Source organism: Coturnix japonica, chromosome 4, assembly GCF_001577835.2.
Source record: "Coturnix japonica isolate 7356 chromosome 4, Coturnix japonica 2.1, whole genome shotgun sequence".
NCBI lineage: Eukaryota > Metazoa > Chordata > Aves > Galliformes > Phasianidae > Coturnix > Coturnix japonica.
This window is the reverse complement of record NC_029519.1, coordinates 71801759-71828091: the sequence shown is the minus strand read 5'-3', so window position 1 is coordinate 71828091 and position 26333 is coordinate 71801759. Positions and strand designations below refer to the sequence as shown.

The window sequence follows — 26333 nt, the reverse complement described above, 5'->3', positions numbered from 1 at the left end:
AGCACAGAATATTCTGAATATTTTTGGACTGTGGATTCCCAGTTTTTATATTGAAGCTTCTCAAAATGAGAGTTTGAGATTGTTACATGCAGTTGTTTTCCGCTATTCGTGGCACAGCCTCATGCTTACTAATTAAAAGTTGTGAAATCCTGCTGTACAAGAAGTTAGTAACTTTAACAAGAAGTTAAAGTTAGTCTGTTGTAGATGTTAGGATTATTAAAAAAAAATACTTCTGCAATGCTACCCATTGTAAATTACAGAAAACTATGCAATTATATGTGAATTGTCCTCTGTCTTCAAATGTATTTTGTGTTGTGTTTCTATTTCCTTACATTGTCATCTACTTCAGTCTTAATTCATTTGAACAGATGATTTCCTACTAAGAGACAGACTGTCCATATAGCTGTTTTAAATGGGAAGGGAAAAAACGTGAATCCTGTACATTTCCCGACCACTAGCCATGACTGCATGAAGATGACATACATTTACTTCTCGAAGACAGTGTTTTTCCAACACTTAGTCATAGAAGTATGTTGACTATAATTGGGGTGTTCAGATTTCACACAGCCTGTGTGACTTCAGCCTGGAGTCCTTCAAGGTGTATGTTCTTGATTCACTGATTGGGTCAAGATTTAATATGGATTTATAAAGGAAAGTAATCTGGGATGTGAAAAATCATTTCATTTAGAGGGTATAAATACTAAATGAGAGTTAACAAATGTTTAATGGAATAAATAGAAAAAATCACCTAACTATGTTGCTAGAGCTTGCTTATTAATTCATGATCTTTGCCACTGACTGGAAGCAGTGCTTGGAACCCCAAGTACACTTGTGGTTCTATCACCCCTTAAGTCAGAAGAGCAAATAAATGGCAGCTGGCACTTTTGTGAGAGCGTAGCAGCTTGAAAAAAGGAATGGAAAAAGAAAAGAGTGAAGAGAATAAACTGTCAATAAGAACAGCTTGCAAAAGAAACATCCTTGTGATACAAAATTAAGAATTTTACAGAATCTGATTTTGAAGTTGATATATGATTTTGCTTATCAAAGGGATTTTCAGATTCTGGTTTTCTGTTACTTCTGGCCCACCAAGAACTGTGTTTTCAGCTACTGCTTTTCTGTCTCTTTGTCTCCAAGCAACAGCATAACATACAAAAAATTAAAATATTGAGATTTTGAGATCGAACCAAGTATGATGTTGTTTGTAGGTCACTGAGAACGCCTTCAAAACCTAAATTACTTGTGTAGTGAACTTTTGCTAGTAATCAAGATGACAAGTTTTGCTGATTAAATGCATATACAGCTATTTTGTACTGTTAATATTTCTCTTTTCAGGTGGATGTTGAACATGACCCCCAAACTGCATACATTAGACTTCTGATTAATAACACCAACTCACTGCTCTCAAGAAACATTACTGATCTTATCCTTGTGGACAATATCACCGGTCTACATGTTCAAAAAGATAGTGGTAATGAGACAAGAGATGGGATGCAAATTTACAGGAAAAGATTCTTGCAAGGTAACATTGTACAAAGATGTAGCCCTGATTACACTTGAGGAAGAACATCTATTCAAATCAGGATATTTATTTATTTTTGATAGTGTAAATTCTCCAACTATCAATTATTAGAGGTGAAATAATCTCTATCAGGTTTTGTGCTGCAGTTTAAGATTCTTTTAACTCACATTTTGGCTCCTAACTTTGAAGTTCCTCTATTCTCCAAGGCATGCAGTGAGCTCTTGAAATCTGTAAGAGTCACTGCCATCAAAATGAAACAGATTCTTTCATTATAGTATTTGTTCATTTCGTATATTTTTAAAAGCTGTTATGCAAGCAATTTTAGTCATATTTGACAAGTCTTTCTTATTTATCCAAGCTAAGAAGTTGGAAAGTAAGTGAACATGTTACTGAGTAATGACTTTAAAACCAGGGCACATTGGCTTGCTAGGGTAGAGCTACATTGGAATTGCAAAAGGCCATGCAAGTCAGCAAGATGATTAATCAGAAAGAAGGCAGCTTTGCTTTCCCCAGACTGGAGCAAATTACAAAATCGAAGCAAGTAATAGACCAGAAAAGCCATTCCAGTCTTGGAGTTAGCATGTTCTCTAAGTAGCAGTTGGATCATTGCACATTCATAAAAATTTGCCCTTCCTTTTCCCAAGCACATGTGCAAGAGTTGGAAGATGTGCATAGAAAATTAAGTGCTTGCTTCTTAGGATTATGATTTTCCTCCTGGAGCTTCAGAAGTCTTGAATAATACCTGTTTGTAGTGGAAGTTTATCTAAGTGGGTTTTTTGTTGTTGTTGTGTTTTATGGGTGTAAAGTTTCCAAAGAGGGAAGGAAAATCAGTAGACCAAGGTTCTTGTCTGATTTTACGTGAACTACCAGACTCTGTTTCTGAAACAAACAATTTCAGATGTTGTACTGATTATGGGGCTGTGTTTTTTGCAAACATTGGCAAGGAGTTGCTGGCTCTCATTCCTAAGAACAGCTGATCCTAAAAAAGAATGATTCCTCAGAAGAGAAGAGATCTCTTGCAGATCTGTTGCAGTAAACCCTGTAGCTGCAGTTATTGAAGCTACTGGATCAAGAAATGAATCTAACTGAGCTAGAGCGTAAGGGTTATGCTGTATTAGTCTGACATGTTGTATTAGCATGACATACTGTCATGCTGCATAGTAGCAAGAATGATTTTCCCATGGTCCGGTGCATTGTGAATAAAAATGAAACTGAAATCTCAGTCAGATTCTTTTGTTTCAATGGGAATAGAACCAACTGGTTAGTGGTTATAGTGCGGAGTATTCATTTGATTTAAAATAATAATAATAAAAATAACCTCGTGTTTAGTTTTAGTTGTTCAAACATGATGCTTTTCAGTAGTTTTAGGCATCATTTAATACAGTTTCCAGATCCTGCGCAAAATTGGCTTGAATTAGTAGAGGCAGTGGGTAGAAAGGATGTTGCCAATCCCATGTTTGCCAAGAACCGGTTACTCTGGATGTGGGGGATTAGCTGTATTGGAAAGGAAAATCTCCAGAGCTTTCCAAGGTGCTCCCCTGTGATATTTGAGAATTTTGTTTTTTGAGATAGAGTAAATTTATCCACATTTTTCTTCTCTAGAGTATGCAGATAGGTTCAGGCTGTGTCCTCCTACTGGGGATTGTTGTGTGCTTACTGCAGCCAGGCTGCTGGGGGAGTACCTTTGCTGGTGAGGAAGCAGTCTAAAGGGGCACCTAAAAAACTCCAAAATGTTTTATTCATATTAAAATTCCTTTCAATATTTTGAAAACGTCTGTAACTGCAGCTGAGCTCAGCAGGGTGCTCAGCTCTTCATCAAACTGTGCACGATATTGTGTTTAAAAAAGATATGCAACTCTGCTGGGTTATTTTCAAGTCAACATAGCTACTGAGAGGCCAGTATTTTACTGTTAGATATATCACATGTATTTAATCTATGCACACTTTTCTCTCTTTACAGTTGGGGAATATTTTGCAATCAACTATACTGCACTTCTTGATGCAAAGAAAACGTGGAATGGTAGGGTCTTGACACTGCCTGCACAGCTGACTTTCAGGAGTTCTTCACAGGTATTCACTGTACAATTTTATTTTGCTCTTAGTTTCTGTAAAGAAAAACTTGGGAAGCAGTACTTGCCTGAATAAGCAGTGAGACCTGTGGTGAGGCCTGTATGTATGGAAATGAGATTCTGAGGCTCCCTGGGTGTGTACCATAAATTTTTAAATACATGAATTATTTGTTGTAGCTTGGGAAGTTTTAGGCATTCTTAAATACATAAACAATGCTTTTGATGTGTTGTCCTATAGCATTTCTCTCTACTTTTTGTATTTCTTTCCAGTTAAACTATGTATCCTGAAAACGTGTTGCACCTCCTTATGAGCTTTTTCCTGGAGTCTGTGTGGGATTGAAAGCTTTGCCATGTTTTTATCAGAAAATAATTTCTTTTTACCAAAACCACTGCTTCAGTTTGAGAGGCTTGAGACCTTTGAAGTGATTTGAGAGGAGTTGGGGAATTTCCAGCCTTGGTGATTTTGGGGAACTCAGTTGTACCTGGCACTAAAACAAGTGACCTAACACAGGAGTTAGCCAGAGTGGGAAACAGGACTAATGACTCTGGAGTGGTTTCTTCCAAAGTAACCTTCTCTCATTCTTAAATATGGTTTGTTTAGTTCCCTGTGGAATGTATATAGTCAGAACGTCTGGGTATATTTTCAGTTGCAGCTGCTGTATCTCACGTGTTTCAGAGGAAAAAAAGTGATGGATGCACATGAGGGTGTTCTTTGCACTGTCAGTCCAGATTTTAATGTACAGAAAAATGTAATTCTGTAAGCCTGAAGTAAGCCTTCACATGGTTACAAGGGGAATGAATACCACAGAACACTGTTACTGTTACATTCTCATGTCAGATTTATTTCAGCTTTATGATTAATGAGAAGTATAGCATTTTTTTCTAAGGAGAAGCTTGTAGAGACTCTAGACTGTTTAGAAGTGTTATCAATTGGATTCTGCTCATTTTTAATACTTAGAATGTTTTTCTCAGAATCAAACAGATCTTGTATCATTGACCACGTTGTTCACAATAACTGAAGAAGAAAAGACTGAGGTAAATGCTATGATTTTACATTTCACTGACTCCTCTTCTTAAACTTGGATAATCTAAACTAAATCCTAGGGGGCTAAGGATATAGGTAAATACAATGAGTTATTATAGACAAGTTCTGTTTTCTCTGGTTTAAGAGGAAGAAAACAGTGGAGCTTTGTTGTCTTAAAGCATCAATGTTTAGGATGGAAAATCTACAAAGTTCCTTTATATTCCTAGCCATTTTTTTCATTTCAAGCATTGTCCAGCTACAGAGAACTGTAATGAGGAATTTGTTCACCTGCTCTTGGGCATAGCCACTGTGAGAAAGCTTTTGCCTTTTCCAAAGCTGTCTTCTGTCTATTGACAAAATGTTTGTGTATCATGGTGAAAAAGGTGAAATGTATTGTAATTTGCCCATAGCTTCCATTGTCATAAATGCTCTCAGGTTCCGATTTTATTTATTTAAAATTATGTGGTGGAACCAATATATATAATATATATATATATGTTTGTGACCAAGTAAATACTAAATGTTGACTTGGGTCTAGAATAATGAATTATTTGCACTGTGGTGGCAGTGTCATGCTATGTTAGGCCTGTCAGCTTTCATGTGGTTTAATTGCACAATTGTTGTTGTGCTGTTCTTGACAACTTTACAAACCCTGTGAATTTTCTCTTCTACATTGATGAATGGAAGTGCTTGGTTGCCTGTGACAAGGTAATGTGGACTAGGAAAACTTAGGAACATTGCTTATCTACATGTCTCACCACATTGCTTCAGGGGCTGTGAGTATTGCACAGCTCTGTCCTTAGCTGAGTATTCTTGGCCTGAATAGGAAGTTGTAGTGAAAAAGGCAAGAACCATTTCTCTTATCCAACTACATTGCATGGAATGTGTGATAGTGATTAGTTTGACCTGATTTTTGTCAGGCTTTGTTCTCTTAAATCAGTGGGAGTGCATCACCTTTTCAAAGAAAATCGGGCCTCTAATGTCTGTTCACTTCACTTAAGAAATTAGCTTTGCATGTGGATTTGAAAGTCAGCCTGCAGGGCTGACACTGGTTCTCCGTGGCTTTTATGGGGTCTCTGGCTTCCCCTGCTGCAGCATCTGCTGCAGTGCTTTCAGCATTATAGCTTGTTATGTCCCTACAGTATCCAAGGAAATAGACTGTCCATCTAACACTCCTTTTACTCAAGTATATATCCAAGGAAACGGACTGTCCATCTAATACAACTTTTACTCAAGTGTAAAAGCACAGGTAATTCTCTATCCAAGGACTTTTCCACAAGAGCTTAACCTCTTGACAGCCCTGATACAGACTGTCAACTATGGGTTTCAGCTTTTACTTACAAAGCACAGGGTAATTCCTTGTCTGGTATTTTTTCACTGCCAAATCTTAAACAAGCTTCTTTTTAGCTTCACCAGGTTCCTTCTTTTAGTAAAAGCCTGGATAGGTCTCTGAATTTCAGAGTAATTTGGCATGACAGTGGCTACCCATCTTTAATTTGTGCTCTTCAAAGTTTCTGTAAAGAAAAGTTCTAACTGAACTTCTGGCAAGGAACTGAGAGGCAGCGTGGAGTTAGAGGAGAAGTGAGCTGTTAATAACTCTGCCATGGATGTGCTGGATATCCTTCATGGTCATCCTGAGTGATACAGGGGAGCTTAACTGAAGCAGTTGGACTAAGAATCCAATTTCTTTATTGTTTCTATGTGAAATTTACTAATACTAATGAGTATTAAGAGGAATTCAGTGCACGGCTTATTTACTCAGATTAATGCTTTGTACCAAAAGATTTTATTGAACCTTGAGGTGCTTTGGGGGATTCATTACTTTAGACTAAATTTTATTTTTCAAAATAAATAAAAACAAACCAACCATGAGTGAGTGCTGAGTGTCTCCAGCATCTTTGGAGAACTGAGTCAAAGAAAGTCTAACATAAAGGAGTTCCTTTCATGTATTTCAGTGTTCAAAATAATGTACCAGAGACAGAATAAGCAGACAATAAAAGGTCAAAAATCTGCTGTTAAATTGGAATACATTCTTTTTAAACTGCAGACCACATTTGATTGGTGCTTCCTATGTGGAATTCTGTTGATTGCATGGAATGTTCTCAGCTTTTTACTTTAAAAAATGACCAAGCACTGCTTGTCAGAGGCATGTTAATTATTTACACTTTCTACCTTCAGCAAAGTGATTATTTTGTGGTGAAATATTATACTAGTAGCTATGCTATGTTTTTCATCCAAACATCTCAAAGAACTAAACAAACATTGAATTAGCTTTTGCTGCATGAAGCGTGAAGTAAAAATTAATTTTTAATGTGCTTCCATTTAAAGATTAAATTAAGGCCTAAAGCAGAAGGCCTACAAAGATGTTATCTGACTTATAGTTCCAGTGCTCCTGCTATTGCTTCTGACTCTGGCTTATGAAGAAACTGTAAGGGTGAACACGCGTCAGGCGGTTCTGTCAATTGTCATTTATGTATTCATTCTCAATTTGTACCAGGGTTTTATCCTTGCATTATTTACTAACTTTTATTGAATCAAGAAATGACCGTTATTTTTAGGTAGCTAACATTAAACTGATTTTTCTAAGGCTTTGGGAATCATCAAATACCACTAATTTCAATGAGACTTGGGAGATTCTGGCAATGCTAGTAAACAGACTTTAGGTACAGTCCACCAAAAAGTCAGAGCATTTATAATTCAACCTCTGGAAAATCTGTTACTTGGGATCACAGAGGCTTTTGAACTAGTTGGACTTTAAGGCATGTAGGCTTCAAAATGTATGGAAAAACAGGCACTACTAATATTAATGCAATTAATAAAAGTTCATACTTGTAATGCTGAGTAACCCTGATGTTGTATGAAGCCATCTAAAAGTAATTTACTATGTTACATACAGCTGCAATCTTTGGGTATTATCTTTGTGTATATGTAATATGGTATTTTCACTTCAGGTCTCCTACAGCCATGCTATCCATGCTTCAGGGTTCTTCATTGCTTTTTTTGTTTCCCTGGTATTGACGTGTGCTGTTTTCTTCATTCTTTACCGAACTCAATTATTAAGATGGAGTTTCTATAGTAAAAACCAGGTGAGTCGTATATTCTTTAACAGTGTCATCTTTGATTTTGTTAATGATGAAATCTTGTGATACAAGGAATACAGTTTACCTAAAGAGTTTTTGAAGATAAATAAAAAGGCGTCTAGTGCTGGATTGGATTCACAGCTAGTTAAATGTCTTCAGCCCCTACTCTTTAGCACAGTCAGATTTTGAGGGGGTATAATAACGATCTGATCAGCAGAACTGCTGGCAATACCTGTATGTTAAGCCTCAGAGTGGAGCAGTACTAGCCTTGCATTTGTTTTCATCTTTCTACTTATTTTCATCATTCCCTTTTCTCCCAGAATGAGAGGCAGAAAAGCCCTGGAGTCTATCATTCAGCATATTTGAATTCAAATTGTATTTATGACTATCAGGAACAGACAGAGGTTTTACTCTGGATCTCTTAGTTCTCTGGATTTGCATTAGTCTCTTGAGTAGTTGGGTTTGAAGAAAGAGCATTTACAGTGTTCTTAATGTAGGTCATGCCAGTTTGTAGATAGCATTTCAGTACACACTGGGCCAGAGAGAGAAAATGCATTCTGATGAATATTCATCAGATTGGCCCAAGTTTCATTCACCGATTTTATTAATTATTTAGATACTTATGTGAAATGGAACAACTTCAGTGGGAGGGAACTAGAGAACTCAGTCACTATTGCAATGATAAGAGCAGTCCTATAAGAAAAGGAATGCTTAGGGATTTGAACTCATCCTCTGTTCATTTGGTTGGTGGATCTCCTATTGGGCTACTGGGTCAAGTGGGCAGCATCCCTCTGTCTTTCCCAGTTTCACCTGGGCATGGTCTAAATATGGTGGGTTGGGATGGGAGTAATGATACAGGTGAGAGAATACCACTCGTCTGAGAATCCCTCTGGAGCTGTTGGGCATTTTAAAGCGTGCCAGCTGGTGCTGTCAAATTCAAAGATCATCAAGTTCCAACCCCATGCTGCCACCTACTAGATCAGGCTGCCCAGAGCCCCATCCAGCCTGGCCTTGAACACCTCCAGCAATGGGCTTCCACAACTTATCTGGGTAACCTTTTCCAGCATTTCACCATCCAAAACAGTTTCTTCCTAACATCTAACTGAAATTTCCTCTCTTTTACCTTAAAGCCATTCTCCTTTGTCCTATCATTATATTAGACCATGGAAAAAGCTGGTCACCCTCCTGCCTATAAGCTCCCTTTACTTAATTACTGAAAGACCACAGTGAGGTCTCCCCACATGTATTTTCTTTGTAGTTTAAATTCTGTGAACAACTTACTTTGTCATTATTTTCAGCAAATGGGAAAATAAGGTGATTTACATTTCTTATAGATTTGCAGTAATAGTTCTGTCTGATCTCATGCAGAAGGGATCTTGTCTCAGGCCCAATCAATTCCAGCCTCTCTATGGCTGAAAATTACTGTTAAGACATTAATATTCTTTATTTTTCTTAGGTCTGAAGAAGTAATCCCCTTAAATAAAAAGGGCTTGTTTTGTTTCATTTTTACAGAAAAGCCTCTCAAAACATTTTTTATATAAAAAGGGGCAATTTGTTCCTGGCACCAGATATTCACAGCATTTTGTTGTGTATTATTAGGCCCCAGTCTCAAGGGTGTCTCACTGAACTGTGAACTATCTGACTCATTTCTATCATTCATAGGATTAATGTTTCATTTTGCTCACCTTATAGTAGCATAATCTTCCCATACCATGGTAGTTTGTTAAAAATTGTCATAGAAATAGTTTATAGTAGAAAATGATTTCCTAGAGGGTTCTTGTAAGTCTACTAAAGTCTATTGCCCTTTTTGCATTGATTTCTTCATTTGTAATCCTGATCTATAAATATGCGTATTTTACATCTGATATGTAAAAAGTTCAGCCTGAAACAAAGGTGGTATATTTCATCCTAGATGTGTATTTGAACTACACAACCTTTTTATACCCTAACCAGCTGTCCAATGTGATGATTAGTTGGAGTCTTTCCAGTAACTTAGCATTACCTGTAATAAGATTAGATCAGACCTTTACTGTAACTATTTTAATAATCTGAAGCTTTTTATTTCTTTCTTCCTTTTTAGGAAATACAACACGAACTCAGTCAAAGTCACAAACTGGAGCATTCTCAGTTCAATTCAGGTGACCTCTTCAGTGAAGATGTAATTATGAATGACCAAATCATTGATATACTGACCTTTGAAGAACCGGGGAATATGCTTCAGGCTTTAGAAGAGTAAGAATTCCTGCTGTTACATCATGTTTATCTCATTTATCATCAGATAATCCTTTGATCACAATTTGACTGTCTGCCTTTTAATTGTTTTTGTAGTGTCTATTTGTGCATATGACTGTATTATTACAATACAAAAACCTGAAGTAGCCATGTGTGGAAACTGAAAATTACTGTGATTCACATTGCTTTACTTTCAAAGTCACACCTCTGTCTAGGCCTTAGGCATGCAAGTTGTCCAATTCAGAATGAATATCTTGTTTTGCTTTCTAGTGGTTCATTAAGTAGCATATTTTAGAAACACCTGAATTGAAATCTAAGGAGTGATCAGTGTTGTTTGGCCAAAGTGTGCAGCTATTAAAGAACATCTCTTTTTCAGCAGAATTGGAAAAAATGCCTAATGTGAAGACAGAGCAGATTTTGTTAATTCAGTCTCACAGTTAAATCTGGCAAGTCAGCTTACAGTCAGTATTATGCAACTATAAAATGTGTGGAAGCTGAAAAGTTAAGAGAGTCTGGAAGTACTTTTCTTTGTTAAAGGGTAGCTAACAACATTATTATTTCCTGCATTTCCTTGACAATTTGGATACCTATCTTTGTATTTCGCTTTTGTAACTATATAGAAGTGCAGGTTTTGAGAGGACTTTAACTGAAAATTCATAAGTGAATATTGAAAGGGTCAAATAGTTTTTTTAACTAGCTTTACTATTATTTTTAATGGAAGACAATGAATATCTTGCTAGTATGAGATAAAATGTATTTTTATTCAGCAAGCATATTCTAGTTTGATAATTCACACATTAGTACAGCTATGTGTCATTTTTTCTACATGGTTTATGTATAAATTTGCCAACATATATGATACACTCTTTCTGAATTACACTGCAATAGGAAAGGTGGTTGGAATCATTCTGGTGTTTTGTTCTGTTGTCCAGACACAAATGAGAAAATAACTTAGAAAAGTGTGAGCCACAGAACTTTTTTTTGGTCCTCTTTGCAGTATGAAGCTATGTTAATAGTTAATGTATTTTATGAAGTAACGGTGCCAAATTGTTTAGCAGATACATTAGGAGCATGTGTTCAATATTTATGTACAGGGACTTCTTTGGAGCACAGACTGTTTGCTATGTCAGGAGGATTGGCTGGAGAACAAAACATACTTTTAATGTTTCATAGGGAAGATTCTTATTTGTTGTGTGTATTTAGTCTTAGTAAGTCATATCCTTGCTGTGCATTATGCAGCAAAATAGTTTGGCTTTTATTCTCAGTAGGTTCCTTGCTGTGTTTATTTCCTAATACTGGCCCACTGGCAATGAATGCTAATGAGAGGAAACTATATGATTTGAGTATTTGACATAAGTTCTAGAAAATCATGTTCCAAAATGTTGTACGTCTCTTCTATTGTACCTCTAGAAAAGAGCATAAAAATAGCTGAGCAGCTTGGTTTTGCGTCCAACATGATGAAGTCTGACCATGCTTATAATCTCAGCTATTTTAAAGTCAACTTTATTTCTTTAAAATGACTTTCATTTACTGCAGCTTTTCTTTTTCATCTTCATTTCATACTATGTTATTCGTACTTGAGTTTGGCAGCATTCTAGCTGAATATCTAGCTGAACTTGAACCTGACTGCTGATATACTGCCAATTATTTTGGCAGATCTCTAAGTAATATGTATGCATTGAAGCTTATTTATTTTTTTTCTGATGATAGAGGGCATTGAGGCCAATGTACTGGAGAACAGGATCAAAATGTTTCCAGAGAGTCTTGATAGAAAAGCCAAAAACAATTTAGAACTGTATTAGAAGTTCACCTTCTCTTTCTAAATGCAATTTCTTTAAAACCTAAACACAAATAAAAAGTAAGAATCACGTCATAGTAGCTAGACCTGAATATCCCTACGTAGAAAATTGTGACAAATAATTAGACTGTTAATACAACAAAATGGAGGAGCTAAATCTCTGTACTTCCTAACTTTTAAAATGTGTGATAGAAATTTTGGAGTGTTTAGAGGGAGGTAACATTGCTCTGTTTTTGTGCAGAGTATTTGATGCAGGAATAGAACAATAAATAACAATTACAGTAGCAGTAAGATCATAGAATCGTAGAATGACCTGGATTGAAAAGGACCTTAAAAGTTGTCTAGTTTCAACACCCCTGGGCAGGGTAAAAAAATATAGATGGGAGGAACCCCAAACTTTTACTTGCAGTTCTATGTTCTGAATGCTGTTATGAATATGACAAATGCATAAACTGTACATATTTTTCCCTCAGGGGAACTCAAATTCTTGATGGGTAATGGAAAGTAGCTTAGAAGACAGAGGAAGTGAAGAAATAATTGAATTGATGAATTTAAGAACCTGTACACTTTATATTGCTGTGGCTATTTAAATATGTTTGATGGAAAGCGGTACCAAGTTGAGTGCTTAGATATTCCTGAATCAGTTTGTTGTTTTTTTTTTTGAAGAACCAATGATCTCTCAGCTCAATTCATCTTTTTATTATTATTATTACTTATTTATTTATTTATTTAGCCTATGTATCAAGAGAATCCTGTTTTTATTCTGTCAGCATCTAGGCATTTTCTGGAAATCTAAACTTAATCTGTGATTCATCCATGAAAAAGCATCCTTGAGTAATTATTGCATCCCTTCCTTACCATTTGATTTATTTACGAGATATCCTGTAGGCTCCTGTTTCAGCTGTGCTGAATTCGTGCTTAGCTGTGTGGTGATGTTACAGGACCAATATATGAGCTCCTTCAGTTCAGGCCGGTACAGCTACTGGTGTGGCTCAGAGCAACTTTTGATACATTGTGGGCCAGGCAATGCACCCTGCTCCAGCTCAGGAGGGCTGAAGCTTGCGGGGGAAGAAGGAAAAAAATCACACCTAAATTTATTAATGATGTATTATTAATCACTCAATAAATATATGATTTAGGAAACTCACCACATCTGCAGCTGAGTATCTTTGATGTCCGCTATACTTGAGTTGGTTTTCTTTTCTTACCAGCAGAGAAAGGTAGTGTTTTGAGTCACAGTTGTACGATTCCATTTGTCTGATGTATAGGATTTCCTTCTGTCCAGCTTCACTTCTCTGAAGCATAACAAGACGCCATGGACAGTAATATTTCTTTCTTGTCTTCCTTTCCACTTCCTTGTTACAACCTGTCACGTCCCACTGCCATGGGCCTGCAGTCTCCCCTGGATGCTGCAGTAATGTGCGTGCCACAAATTGGGTACCATTTGCAGAGGATAGATGAGGGGCTTTTATTGTTTTGGTGAAAAAATATCACCAAAGGGGAGTTAACTTGATGTTTCTCTCCCCTCTAGAATTAGAAAATTATATCACAGTAATTTCTTATCTTTATGAACTCCACATTCATTTAAAAAATGTGTCTAAAAGCCATTAGTTCATTTTAGGACTGTTACATTCAGCAACTATTAATTCTCCTGTTTTAAAATTCCCTCTGTAGGCCTCTAATTTGAATAATTAAACTTAAAGACACAATTATTTTATAGTTCATTAGAAGTTTCTATGCATGTATTTGTTTCGTTCTAATTAGCTATGCTTCTTTCTTCCCTGACACTAGTTGCTTTCTATATTCTATTATTAGGTCCATGGAAGACATCGGACTCTCTTTCTGCTTCTCTGTGTTTGGCATCTTGGATTCTCACCTCCTAGATTTCTTTGACAGATCTTTAAACCTTCTTCCGCTTCAAGTGAGTTAAAAATCTCTATGCTTGCTGTTTGCAGCTTCATTTTCTGTTTCTGTTCACTTTTCCTTTCCACTCTCCTTTTATACCACCTACTTTCTGTCCTGTCCTTACCCTTTCTCTGCATGCTTTGCTCAAAAGAAGCTTTGATCTTTTTCATCAATAGGTCACCATCTGCTAACTCTGCTTCATTGGCTTTCATGTTTCTATTGTATTGAATATGCTCAGGAAGAGATGCAAGACCTTTTAAGCATCAATTGCTTGCAGAGTGCAGAGCATTTAAAGCAACTTATTAAATCTACTTTAGTCTAAGAATGCTGCGTCAGGTTATGATTTTTTTCTCCTGAGTAACACAAAGCATTGCTCATTTAATCTGGTTGATTGTAAGCATTGTTCTCCTTAGGGACTTGTGTCTGAAGGCATTTGTTGTGTTCTATGTAGAGGATTCCTGTTTTGTGCTGACTGCTTGTGTCAAAGACTTAAAAAAGTAGGTTAATGCCAAGAACTGCCTATTGATGTCTGAGATGCAGCTTGCTAAGGATCAGGGTGCCTTCAAACCTAGGTACACCTCTCATTGGTGTGAGAGCTTGAGGCAAGGTGCACGTGGTCATCTTGATTCACTCCTGCAGCCTGCTGTGGAGGAGGCTGATCAGAAGCAGAGCACATTGCACATAAGGTACATTTCAAATTTTTATAGGTAGAATCCTTTTTCGGCTGCCACTGAAAAGAGACCATTGTATGCCAGGATATGATGCGGGAGAGCTATGGCTTACAATTATTTTTTCTTCTTGTTATTACCCCTAATTTGGTGGAACAACTCATGTGCTTCTTCAGCTCCACTGTGTTCTTCATGAGTATGCTATCAGGAAAGTGCAAGGAGAGACTTGCAGGTTGTATACAACCATGACCTTAAAAGCCTCACAGTCGCTTACCATCAAGTGAGTGGTAAGGTGAACTATACTTCCTGCTTTTGGCCTTATGATCTTGAGGAGCAGAGTTAATTGGGTACCATAGTTCTTCCTGTAGTGCAGCACAGAAATCTTACCAGGTGTAGTCTGGAGTGACTTGCAGTAAAAAGAAATAAATGCTGTGGGAAAATTAAGGGAAAGATAACCACAGAAAGTTTTGTGGTGTTTGGTTTTGTTGTCATTGTTGGATCACTGCTGAAGAAGACCATAAAACCAGCAAGGAGGTGGATTAGGAATAGCTTAACCTTTTAGTTCCAAGCATTGGTGGTAGAAAGTTGGTATTTTTTCTTAAGAAGTTCATGTTGTGTTACAAGCTGTCTTATCAAAGTGGTAAACTGTGAGCTGTAGTCTTTTAGTGAGAGTCAAGGAATTCCAGTCTTTTATACTTTAATGAGAAAGGGTTGAGAGATACCGTGAGCATTATCTATCACTGTGTGCATGAAGAGCAGAAAAATATGGTTAAGGATTTTTTTTTCCAACAGAGAAAAGTATTTGGAATTTGAAATTAGTCAAGTTCAAGTTGAAGATTGCAGAAATCTCTCTCCTTTATGGTGACTAAACGTAAACTTAATATCTCTTAAATACTTAGAGAGAATTGAAGTCATTTTGGGAAGATAACTTAATTACATCACTTGGATTTCTGAATTGGAAATATAAATCTTATGTTTACCAGGGTTAGTGATTATGTATATATATGATTTTCTTTTAGTTAAATTTCATTCGCTTAGGTAAGGAAAGGTGGATATAGATTTGCATGCTTTGATACATAGCATTCTGAACGCAGTATCATTCTCATTCATGTTTTACAAATCCTCTACTATGAATTATAGAACTTCTACTATGGATTTGGAATTTATTCTAAGATTTGGCTGCAGAACAAATAATAATTTAGCTTAACTGCAAAAAAAGAATGGATGACGCTTGGTTTTTAAAAGTGTATTTTGTAGATTTTTGAAAAGGTTCATTATCTACTTTGAAGCATACAGAGCTGTATTTTCATCTGAACTGGCATCCAAGGGCAAAAAATACCTGCTTGTCTGAGTTGGTCAAGCTATAGAAATTACTATAGATAGGTCTTATATAAAATGAGAGTAATTGTAATTCCAATTTAATTAGCTCTAGTTATAATTGAGGCAGTATTCATATGTAACATGGCATTTACAGCATTTTGTTTAATAAAAACTAAACTGTCTTTTCTAGAACTTTATTACTCTTTCTGAAAGAGATATATCAGCTTTTTCAGCTGTTTCTTGGTTGTTTGTTTTGGTTTGGTTTGGTTTTTTTTTATACATCAGCACGTAATCAGATCTTTCCCCTATTCCCTGCAGAGAGGAGAATACACAATAGAATACAAAAGAGTAATGCATTAATATGGATGGCAATTTGTAGTCCATTCAGATGCTCACTTCATCCACATTGTGTGCTTACTAGCACAGTTTTGTTATCATTCTTAGTTTTGTTTTTGAGTGAGATTTTGGTTTTCTTTTAAACTGAGAGAATGTTTTGCATTCCAAAGAAAACAATTGCCTTTTCTTCCTCCAAAACAGAAGCATATGAATACATATATCTTTCACTGAAGTTAATGTATTCAAAATCAGTTTACTGTTCTTTCAGATTAGTGATTACTATCACGATTGGTAAACTCATATGCTGATGTATTCCTGCACTTTTCTCACTACCATTCTCAGTTACCCAGCATTCAATGAGTTTAGATATCCTTTTATGATAGTGTTTTCTGGTAGCATGAGATATGAAACAGTCTTGGTGGTCTCCCTACAGCTTGGAGGTTGCCAGTCTGAATCGGGCAGATGCTGATTTGGAGGCCTATCGAATGCAGATCTGTAAAGAAGTGATTGCTATGATGATGAAGAACATCGTTTTAAGTCACAGCCTCATTCCACATGTGGAGAAGAGGATGAGTTCAGTTTTCAAAAAGCAGTTTCTTACAATGGAGAGAGAGTTTCAGGAAGAGTACGAAAGGAAGGTTGTGGCTTTAACAGCTGAATGTAATCTGGAAACAAGGAAGAAGATGGAAGCTCAACGTCAGAAAGAGAGAGCTGCAAATGAAGAGGCTGAAGAGTTAATGAAGAAAGTGAATGAAATGGTAAGTCTCATGTAGAATGGAGACACTTTACATGATGTAGTTTTATGTAGATGGTTTCTCTTTTGCAGTAGGATGGCTAAGTTGATCTCATAGAAGACTGTGCAAATTAGATGTTTTCAAAAGATCAGATTTATGAGGGAAAGTACTAGCAAGAAACTGTTCTTCTTTTGCCAGGAAAATGAAATTGTCTTGAGAATCTGTGGCACCTGAAAACAAAAGGCCACCACTATTGGGATTTATTTTTTGCTTGCATAGTTGCTCCCCCTTGCAAAGTAGTTCATCATTGTTTATTATTTTGTACTGTGGTAGTTCTAAGAATTCCAGTAAAGAAAGTATTTTACACCTTCAGGGTAAAATCATTAACCTTACCTGAATCGTAAAACCTACAGTACAGATAAAAATTCTCCAATATTCTTGTTTTGAAGAGAATGAAAATATGTTAGCCATCTCCACCAAGGACTGTTTGCTTCTTAACAACCAGAGTCTATATTTAAAGCAGAGCAGGGAGTAGAATTTTCTTGAAAATAGTCTCTCAGTAACAGTGAGATAAATCATGTTAAGACGGAATATGATTCTTTACAAATTTAGGATATCTCTGTAAATAAAAGCTCAGTGCTTATGCCTGTCACTTTCCGTCAGAGATTTCAGTCTGAACGGGTATTATTGCCTAGGATTTCATAGGTAGTCATTTTGGATGTAGATCTGAAGTCATCAGTCCTCTATTTCAATGTCCGTGATAACAAAATCGTGCTTTGTTCTTCCACATCTTTCAAGTATAGTGACTTTTACAATAAAACTGACTTGATTTTTTTTCCTTTTTAATTCACATGTCTGGAGAGAATTCTGGTAATTTCTGAGTGTTTCACCTCTGTAACCTTAAAATGCTAAAATATTCAAGTTAATGTTTTATGCTTGTCTAAGTTTATAACTCAAATTGAAGAGGATGACTTGGTGGGAAGAAACAGCACAGTTCATGATTTACCAGTGGTGCTTTGGTTCTGGAGCACACGTGGGTGCATGGGTATTGGATGTGGCACTTCTGAATTTCTAGCTGTCTAGTATCCTTTGCTCTTTGGGACATACATGTTTTGATTCTAAAATAAGTTCATGGCATTTGAGATTAATACTGTGAATACATAAATCTTACTGGAGAGCTATGAGAAAATATTTCTTGCAAAGAAGCTTTTAAATTAATTGCCATTTAATTCTGCTCCGTTGTTATAACTCTGAAGTGGTGCGATTGGATTAATTTGTAGAAACTGATAGATAAAGTAGGTCACTGATAATAAAAACTTCCAAAGATTTGCAATATAATAGGGTATTTTTCTAGTTTGTATATGTTTTTGAATATATGTGAGCTTTTTTCTGTCTTATGTAAGTCTATTCATTTTTAATATGATTTCAAGATTGCTGAATGTAAGAAATTAATTTCATATATGTAATGTTGAATCTCATGAAGTTTTGTATAGTTTACCTTCAAGAATGCTTCTCAGTTATAATAATGCCTTGGAAACATCATTTGAGTTATAAAATGACTGTTGTACAATCCATCATTCCAGCAGATAAACATGACAAGTGTACACAGATTTGGTATTTGCCTTCACTCATAGAATCACAAGGTTGGAAAGGACTTACAAGATCATCTAGTCCAACTGCCCTTCCATTAACATTGCTACCACATTCAATCCTGAAATGACAGTAATCAGAATGCGTGTAAAATACATATGAGCTAGTAGCTCTGATGCTTCAAATATGTTGAATGCTGAATTTATTCAGAGTTATTTATTATTCTCTTCTCTGCAGCCTGCTGTAGAATATAAAAGTCTTCTGGATAGACTTCACAGTCTGGAGCAGGACCATCTGAAGAGATTCCTTCTGGTAAAGCAGGAGGAATATTTTGCAAAGGCTTATAGACAGCTGGCTGTTTCCCAGAGAAAGGAGCTCCATAACATCTTCTTTACACAGATAACAGATGCTACTTTCAAGGGAGAACTGAAACTGGAAATAGCAAAATCATTAGTGGAAGATTACTCTAAAATTCAGGTAATAGGACAACTGTTCCCTTCTCAAGCTGATGACAGAATGGGTTTGTACCCACAGTAATTTTTGTAAAATGTTTCAGGAAGCATATGCACTTGTGCCTAAGATGTATTATCAATATATTATCACTTTTATAGCTAATTTTCATGGGAATAAAATTTAAAAGTATATTACCATTATTATGTACATTTAGATATCTATACAACTGTATGTATTAACACATTTGCACAAGTGCGCAAGTGCTTAAATCTCAGGGAAAATAAGACTAGAGGCCACCTATGTCATACAGAAAATGTCATACAGGCTCAGCATGTTATTTTCTTTTGATGAAATAATGCTAATAATTCAACATTATCTCCAGACGTAAGTTTGTCTGAGCTCACTGTTTTCTTCACTTGTAAAAGCTTTTTAAAACTTTTCTCTGTTTAGGAACAAGTCTGATCTGATACCCTTAGGTATTAGTTGAAATTAACATTACATCTAATTAGATATATTTGTTCACATTCTTTCCTGTAGGGAGACATTGAAGAGCTGATGGATTTTTTGCAAGCCAGCAAGAAGTATCATCTGAACAGAAGATTTGCTTACAGAGAATATCTTATAAGAAAGATGCAGTTAAGGGATTCTCAGGCCTCTGCTCTTATAAATGCAGCAGCAACTCAGATATTGAACCTCATTAATAAGACTGAAAGGTAAATGCCTCAGCTGTTTTTTCGGTATATGTCTTGGCATTTATGTTTCCTAGCAAGAAATGTGCTGGAAAATGTGTGTGGATGTTGAGTTTATTCTGATTTTTTGTAACTGATACCAGTGTCAATTGACTGAAAAACAATCTAGCACTGCTGCTATGGGTCCTGTGTATACATCTTAATTTGTGTGTTTTAGATATCTGTACTGGTCTTGGTCACTGGCATCGTATGGGGCATGCATTAAGAGAACAAGTTTAAAATAGGTAATGCAACACCTGCCTTTTGTCATCGGTGACAAGAATCAGCACTGAAGAGATATATCAGACTTTATCTTGTGTATTTTCTTTCACGAAGTTGACTTACATTATAATAATATAATATTAGAACGCAGGAAGTCTGTCTAAAACCAAAAGATTGCATCTGTTGAGATGGTAAACTAACTTATTTAATTCATGTAACCTTTGCTTACTCATCCTGTTTACTGACACTGTGAGTTCAGCATCAAGATTTGTTGATCAGAGAGTGGTTCTTCCCATATGCTTACAGTGCTTTGCCTATTTTGCTAAAATCTGCAGCTGTGTGGCCCTAAGACAAAAATAAATTTCTTGGCATAGGAAATAGGACAGGCACATCTTCCACAGAAAGTTCCTTTCCATCAGTTCATGGCTCTTTTCAGAAATGTATTATGCAAGAGATGTTCTGAGATGTTTTCACAGATGTCATTATGTGAAAAGCCTTAATGAGAAACTCATCTGTATAACCACTGCGTCCTTGGATCAAATCATTGCAATAACAACTGGGACTTCTCAAGCTGGAGAAATAGGTTCCACTCAGTGTTCACTGTTGTTTCTGCACGTAATTGTCAGAAAACAGACCAACAACAGAATGAAGAGGAGACATGTGGTATTAGTAAGACCTACTGGATTTCATCCCCAAAAATATAATAGGAGGGATGATTGTACACACACACACACAATACCCTTCCCCCAGAAAGCCAACAACCTCCTCCCTCTCTAAGCATAATTTCCAAGATGAAAAATAAATTCTGCAGTACTCCCCTTTCAAACTTCTCAGACTAGCAGACAAAGAAAATGTATCCACGGTTCTAGATGGTATTTCTAGAGAATAAATCCCATCTCACTTTCTGAGTGTAGAACTAGTTGTTTTCCTGTGAATTCCCATATCTGCTGGGTCACAAATTCAATACAAGCAAATTTTGGACAAATTCTTAGTCATATTCCATTCTAAAGAACAAATTACAGAATGTCGTGATTTAAATTCTTTGCTAGTTTTTTTTCTTTCTTACAAGCAAACTGAAATGTAATGGTATAAGCCAGAGCAAGTTATAATCCATACTAGGCAGGCTTGAATTTCAGGTTTTACCTCTAAACTGATTTAGGGTCTATCTACAAATTGGGAATTTAAAATTTGAGCAAGAGAGGTTTGGTTTGAAGAGCTGCTACTTTTAGTTTGTGTCCATAATATCCTCTTATTTTTTCATACTACTGTTTCAACTGCTTGTCTAAATGTAAATACAGGTCTATCTTGATCTGTTACGCCTAGTTTTGGTAATGGGCCTGAAACTTACAGTTACAAATTTTAAAGTTTTAAAAGTCCAAATCTAATGATACGTTTTTAGAGGTGTCTGGTTGGGCTTTTTGTATGTTTTCCTTTAAGGAGTCAGTGAGTCAAGAGGCAAATTGAGAAAATATTTAGCCAGTGTTATTTTGAGTATATACACAGAGCTGCAGATCTCTTGATATTTTTCAGCTGCAGCAGCTGCAACATTGCATTGTTCTTGTGCAAGTATCTGCACTTTCAAAGAAGTCTTCATCATTCTCAAAAATCCTCACATTTTAATATCTATAAGCATTCATGATGAACGATGTTTTTATGAAGTAGGGTGTTGCTTTGATATTTTCTGACAAAGATAATCTAAGCATCTTGTATAGTTCTTCTGAATATTCTTCATTTACATGGGCCTTGTTATAACCTAAGCAGTTTTCCACAGTGTCTGGCTGAACCTTTCAGGCAGAAGGTGCTGGAAAGTGAATGTCTCCAGTAGTAATGCAACAGCACAAAGCTTTCTCAGGATCTTTTACAGCCTTGAATTATTTACCTTAGTGATTATCGGTAGTATGCCAGCTTGACAGGTGAAATCCTAGAATAGCTGAAGTGCAGTAATCTAGACATCATTGTGCAGGTATTCTCCATACAGTCTGAGACAGCCTTCATATATGGCTTTTCTGATTCATCTCTTCTGTTTCAGTGACTTTCTTCACTAGCTTCCATAAAATGGTCTTCCTTTTCTGGGGTATAACTTTCATCAGGTAGTTCTCCATTACATCTAATACAATATACTACTTTCTACTTTTAGTGCTCTTACTTCGTATTTTTCTCCTTTAGGCTTTCATTCAGTACAGAGAAATCAAGGTTTTCCTCTAATTGACCTATGACGTATACTTCTCAAGGGCTCACAATGCATCTCAGTACCTTCTAAGATCCTCACTGCATTTGTGTGAATCACCCTGTAAACCTTTCCGTCATTACTCTTGTATTCTCCTTCATTAACATTCTCCTTCTACAAAAACATTAAACATGTGCCTGCACATTTTGTCAGTGTCTGGTATGATGAGATCAAACAGCTTATTGTACAGTGTGATACTATTTCACTGTCTTTCTCTTCTTTTATTTTGTATTTCACTTCACAGTCCTTTGGGAACAGGGTGTCTTTCAGTTCTAATACACCAACTAACAGTTTTTACTCTGTATTTGTATGGAACTAGAAATGAAGTTTCCTTGGAATGACTGAACCTCCTAGGAACTACCATGGTACTGATTCATAGGAGTTACTGTTTAAACTCCTTTAGACCTCTGTAGCAGTAAAATTGTTACCCACTATTTTATTATTTGGGATTTTTAAGTAGATTCCAAATAAATAGATGGATCTTAGAATAAGGAATCAAATGGAGCTTGAGATAAGGACACATGGATCTCTAAATAATCAACAACCCAAAACTGAAATAATGTATTTTTTTTTTTATCCTAAGAACAGGTGGGTATATAATTCATCTGCCATCTATGTTGCATGTTTATTTTGCAATTTTTCATTTGCAGGATAATTCCAGCACATCTATATTTTTTTATTACGGCCCTTTACAGTGCTCTGGACAGGGGTTTTAATTGGATGCAGTAAGACTGGGTTTATTTCTTCAATGTGTACAGGCTGAAGGTGTTAAAAATAATATCTTGGTTATTATCCTACTGTAATAAATCTACCTTTGATGCACTCATCTTTTGCCTTGGGCTTGATCAAAAAGGAAGCATGAGATCTATCAAATAGAGATAGGAAACTTGGTGCTGTTGGATCCGTAATGATTTGCTTGGTCATAACACTGAAACTTTATTTCCTTTCAAGGCAAAAATGACTTTGCCTGAAGATCTGAGAATAATGCTCGGTGAATTGCTCTCAGGTTGCTGAGAGGTGTTTTAATCCTCCTTACAGAAGATTAGAAAAATACAGTAGACATTGGAAGAAACTTCTGTAAAAGGAGGTGCTCCCTAGTTGACATAACTGTGAGAATGCAGATCTGAGTTTCTTTCCAGCACAGTCAATACATGGGGGCTATTTTGTGGCTTGCTCAGATACCTGGAGATTCATTAGCTCTGGGTGGAGAGGTGAGAGTTGTGGAATTTGGACATCACATTTATAATGTGGTAACTGCAATCAAGCTAAAACTTTATATTCTGCTTCTCTTGTTTTAGCTTGTATTTTGAGGATTTTACTTACATTAGTGCTGCAACAGCATGAACAAATCCTAATAAAACAGAATGAGGCCCCATACACGGAGATGGTCGTGGTGGTAGATTGCTATGGTTAGCCACTACTGTAGCTTATTAATTCTGCTAGGTATCATGCTGGAACAGAGGCCTGGAAGATGAGCATATGAGAATCAACATACAAAATTTTGCAAAATTCAATTGAATCCAAGCTTTGTATGTAATACTGATGCTTTCTGGGAAGAGGGTATTTGAAAATTAAACCAGGAAATGCTTGGACAACATCCAGATTCAGCCTAGGAAGTGGTGCTTTCTGCTCAAAATTTCATTTGACCTTTTCAACACGACTTCAAAACTCCATTGTGCTGTAATGTTAGAAATGATAAAGTAATGCTGCCCAGCAGACTGACTTGACTTAAGGTTGTCTGTATTAAGATGCTCTTCCATTCTTCTGTTGTTTGAGGAATATTTGGGAAATTTCTATTGTAAATACTGGAAATAGGATAGCAGAGAGTTTTATCAATTAAATTTGACTGTATAGGAAAGGAACTTTTATAACTATCACATTACTGAAGAAACTACTGTTGGTATTTTGCTTACTCTTTAATGTTAAATAGGGTAGCAACTGCAGGTAGAGCATAGACCTGAACTTCATTTTGAAAGAACTGTGTGCCTAAGGCTAAGGATTTGCTGTGTCATAGTATTGTATTTCACTGTTTGAAATCTTTTTCTTATTTAAATGCAATAGGAAAGCTGAATCTAAGTGTTTTTGTTTGATTTAATTCCATCTTTAAGGGAGAAAATTGCTTCTAATGAGAAGGAAATATAAAAGACATCTACACTTGCATTCCAGTGGCATTAAATGAAAAATGTAAATATTATGAATAATATATAAGGCTTGAAATGTCTCATTTGAATATTACTTACATTACTAGACGATTTGTAATTGGTTTTGCATTTGCCTTTCCTTCCTTCCTTCCTTCCTTCTTCCCATTCCTTCTTCATACTTGGCCCTCACAAACTGCCTTGATTCTGCACTCATCTTTAATATTAGGTTTATCTTTCTGTTATCTGATTATTTGTTTAAGAATTATGTTACTACTAAAAAAACCAAAGATCTTTCTTTGCAGTTACTATGTTAAGCCTTACTATTGTACTAATTGCTTCATATATCCTTTTGCTCATAAGAACTCAGGATAAGAGGTTTCACCATTATTATTACAGAGCGGGTCATCTACATGAAAGTCATTTGGGAATGCTGCTGGACCGAGCTGAGGCTGAAATTAATTCTGTTAAACAAAAATTCAATCATGATTTAAAACAAGAAAAGCAAAAGCTTCATCAGAAACTCATTACTAAGCGAAAGTGGAAAATGTTGCAAAAGGTAATTATTTTCAGTAGATTTATTTTCCCAGGGCTTAACATGAAGGAAAAATTGAATGCGTTGAAAAGTAAGGCGTAGTTCTTAGGGTGGAGGTCAGCAAAAACAGAGATGAAAATAAATGTCCATTGTTATTTGCTGTGTACAATCATGTATTATACTGTGTTTATTATTCAGTAATTAATAGCTGTTATTAAACAACAATAACAAAAGCCTGCAAGAAATTAAGTGATGAAATTCATGAAGCCCATCTGCTTAGTCTACTTGCACATTGTTTCAGTTTTTTCTTTTTGGGATTGTGTCAAACCACTTGGACGTACATTTCTGTTGGTCCTAGCCTTTCTGTCTAACAGTAATTCAAATAATCTCAGGCCTGTTTGGTGCACATAAAGCCAACATGTTGCAGACTAAGTAGATCTCTGCACACTAAAAAGCCGTTTTAAGAACACTGAAAAGGAGAAATTTTGCTTTGCTATAATATGCATATTTAAGAAGCTTAACTTTGAGAGCTGTTTCTTTTCTTAATCTTGTTCCTCTTTTTTGGCAAATGAATAAGCAGAAAGAGCATCGGAAGGAGCAGTTGTCCATAGGGACCCCCTTCAAAACCTCAAGAGAGATCACTGACTACCTGAGCCACTGGAAAACTCTTTTGTGTGATCATGCCACTGAATTTGAAGAACTTACTGAAAAGCTGGATAGTGAAAGCAGTGAAGAGCTGAGAGACCTTATATTTAATCTATCAGAGAAAACTGTTGAAGAACTTAAACTTATTCAGTATGGAGTAATTGTGCAAGAACTGCTAAAGCTCGGTGTGCCAAAGATGTTCCTGCTGGAAGTTGTGGAGGAACATAAAAAAGAGATTATTGTTAAACATGAACACCTCGAAAGGGAAGAACGTGAAAAGAGCATGGCTGCTGAGGAGTTGCTTCAGCTCACCAGGCAAAAATTTAGCCAAGAGCTGGAAAATAGTCTTTCACAACAAAAAAAACTAAGGAGCTGGGAACAATCAGTATTCATGCAAGTATCTTTCTCTTTTCTTCTGTTTTTCTAATTAGTAATAAACTAGTAGCTGACTTGCCTGTCTGGTTGTAATTGTTAATGATCAGTTCTCTGTCTTGCACATGGGAGCTGATGTCTCACAAATGCTCAGCCCCTGTAGAGCCAGCAGCATGAGCTGACAGCCTCCATGGTCTAACTCTTCAGCGGAATTTCCAGGAGACAGTGTTTCCAAAACCAAAAAGGTTGAGTTCTGTTTTTATACTCCAGTTCCCACTGTGTCAGGTATCATTTGTGTGTCTTTCATTATTGTTCTCAGTCTGTTCTCAGGGATTCAGTACTTTGCAAATGTCATTTAGTATGTCAGGCCTATTTATCCCTACATTCAGTTTTTATGTATCCCTTCCAGCCACAAGTCAAGCTTTATTCATCATGTGCTCATTTATGCCCTATGACAGTATTCCCACTTATTTCATAAGTGCCCAGCACAGTAGTGTACTCCTACAGATCTTGAGCTCCATCCATTAGTCTTGCCTTAATTTGCCCTGCTGACAAAGTGCTGCTGGTACTGAGGCCCCAGGGCTGAGAGGCATCATGGCATATAACACAGGTGGTGCTGCAGAGGATTGTTGACTTCAGGCGCATCGTCTGGCCATTGCTTTATGTCGCGATGTGACTTTGTGGAGGTGGAAAGGTGGGAGGCCGTGCCTCCACCACTGGGTGTCCTTAGGAAGGGAG

General features: G+C 36.4%; 1 protein-coding gene across 4 annotated transcripts in view; it reads left to right on the top strand.

The window, feature by feature from the left end:
- EVC2 (EvC ciliary complex subunit 2) overlaps positions 1 to 26333 on the top strand; it is a 58385-nt gene that overhangs the window by 12098 nt on the left and 19954 nt on the right. For 2 of the 4 annotated variants that reach the window (XM_015862639.2, XM_015862638.2), the window contains exons 5-14: positions 1333 to 1519; positions 3480 to 3589; positions 4561 to 4623; positions 7564 to 7698; positions 9773 to 9924; positions 16385 to 16709; positions 18513 to 18752; positions 19266 to 19441; positions 24443 to 24602; positions 25150 to 25616. In XM_015862639.2, coding sequence (XP_015718125.1) covers positions 1333 to 1519; positions 3480 to 3589; positions 4561 to 4623; positions 7564 to 7698; positions 9773 to 9924; positions 16385 to 16709; positions 18513 to 18752; positions 19266 to 19441; positions 24443 to 24602; positions 25150 to 25616 — 2015 coding nt within the window. The remainder of the gene's footprint in view (positions 1 to 1332; positions 1520 to 3479; positions 3590 to 4560; positions 4624 to 7563; positions 7699 to 9772; positions 9925 to 16384; positions 16710 to 18512; positions 18753 to 19265; positions 19442 to 24442; positions 24603 to 25149; positions 25617 to 26333) is intronic. The other 2 variants (XM_015862636.1, XM_015862637.2) reach the window with 2 other exon arrangements.